Raw genomic sequence first — 1427 nt, 5'->3', positions numbered from 1 at the left:
TGCCCTCTGCCTGCGGCTCCACCGGCTCCTCGCTGGGGGGGCAGAGGGTCAGTGGGGTGACCTGTCCCCCTCCCCGTGTCTGCAGGATGGTGCAGGGACCCCAGGGGTGTGGCCGAGCCCCCTCCCCAGCTGGGGCAGAAATGCTTGACTCCCCATGGGGACCAGCACAGCTGCAGCTCCCACTGTGCCCATAGCAGAGCTGGAACTCGGGGCTGCCGTCCCTGGGGGATCCCAGGCACAAAAATCTGCTCCCACCCCATTCCCACTGGCCCTGGGTGAAGGGAGGAAAAGGTCTTACAGCTCCTTGGACTGCTGCCCATCAGTGAGGCCCGTGCCCTCCACCACGAACACGCAGTTGTTCAGGGGGGCTGTGAGGGGGTTCACCAGGCTGATCTCTGCCACCAGCTTCCGATTCTGCATCGGCTCCCCCAAAATCTGCAAGGAGGAATGGTTGGACCCCCAGCACTGCCATGCCTGGGGGCTGCTGTGCTCCCTTTGCCCCGAGCCTGGCAGGGCTGAAGCAGCTCCCCAGGGGATGCAGGTCCTCAGGAAGGCAGGACTTGCTGCCCAAGCCCCACCATAGTGGGTTTGCCCCAGGGCTTGGGGCACTGGGACAAACACCTTGTCAATGGGAAATGTACCCCCCAACCTGACACAGGGCACGGGGCCCTTACCCTGATCTTGATCTCTGGGTTCTGGATGTAGACATCTCTGATGGCCACAATGATGTCACCGGTCTGGTACTCAGTCAGGAGAGCCACCACCTTGATGATGTTGTCCTGGGTCAGGCTCTCCCTGTACTTCTCATACAGGATGAGTAGAGGAACACGCTTCTCTGGAATGGGAAGCAGAGGGGTAAGGGCTCACACCCTCCCCAGCCCAGCACCCGCTGCTGCTGGCATGGTCTGGGCTCCCTGGGAACTTCACCAGGTGCCGTGCAAGGACTGGACAGTCCTGGGGGGCCATGTCCCTGCAGCACTAGTGGTACCCTTGTGGGGAAGGGGCACCGTGGGGTGCACTCAGCCTGTGGGGAGGGACCTTGGCTGGGCTCTGACACCAGGTGCCAGAAGTGGTCTTCAGGACAAGGAGACGGGAAGGGTCCCTGTGCCAGGGCTGGACCCAGTGATGTGCCTGCACTGGAGCCCGGAGAGGCTTTGCTGGCAGCTGGTGTTGGTGGCTGGAGGCAGCCCAGCTCCCCACAGCCACCCTGCTCAGCTCCAAGTTGTGTTTATACCAAAACCCTCCAGGGTCTGAGCTGTCTAGTGCTGAAGGGGGGAAGGAGGCTGACAGCAACCAGCTGACTTGGGGAAGGGCCCTGGAGAAGCTGTGGCTGCTGGAAATGGTCCATGAAGAGCCATCACCCCAGTGCAGGGAGGGGGCCAGCACGAGCCGAGGCCACGTCCCGCTCCCCCGGGGCCGTGGCCAGA

General features: G+C 63.0%; 1 protein-coding gene across 1 annotated transcript in view; it reads right to left on the bottom strand.

Annotated features, from left to right (window-relative positions):
• Positions 1–1427, bottom strand: part of TGM2 (transglutaminase 2) — a 55431-nt gene that overhangs the window by 1489 nt on the left and 52515 nt on the right. The window contains exons 14-16 of the mRNA XM_009994012.1: positions 675–835; positions 299–435; positions 4–32 (exon numbers count right to left, since the gene is read on the bottom strand). Of these exons, the coding sequence (XP_009992314.1) occupies positions 4–32; positions 299–435; positions 675–835 (327 nt within the window). The remainder of the gene's footprint in view (positions 1–3; positions 33–298; positions 436–674; positions 836–1427) is intronic.

This window comes from Chaetura pelagica, unplaced genomic scaffold (assembly GCF_000747805.2).
Source record: "Chaetura pelagica isolate M959 unplaced genomic scaffold, ChaPel_1.0 scaffold493, whole genome shotgun sequence".
NCBI classification, from domain to species: Eukaryota; Metazoa; Chordata; class Aves; order Apodiformes; family Apodidae; genus Chaetura; species Chaetura pelagica.
This window is presented reverse-complemented; position numbering and strand designations above follow the sequence as displayed.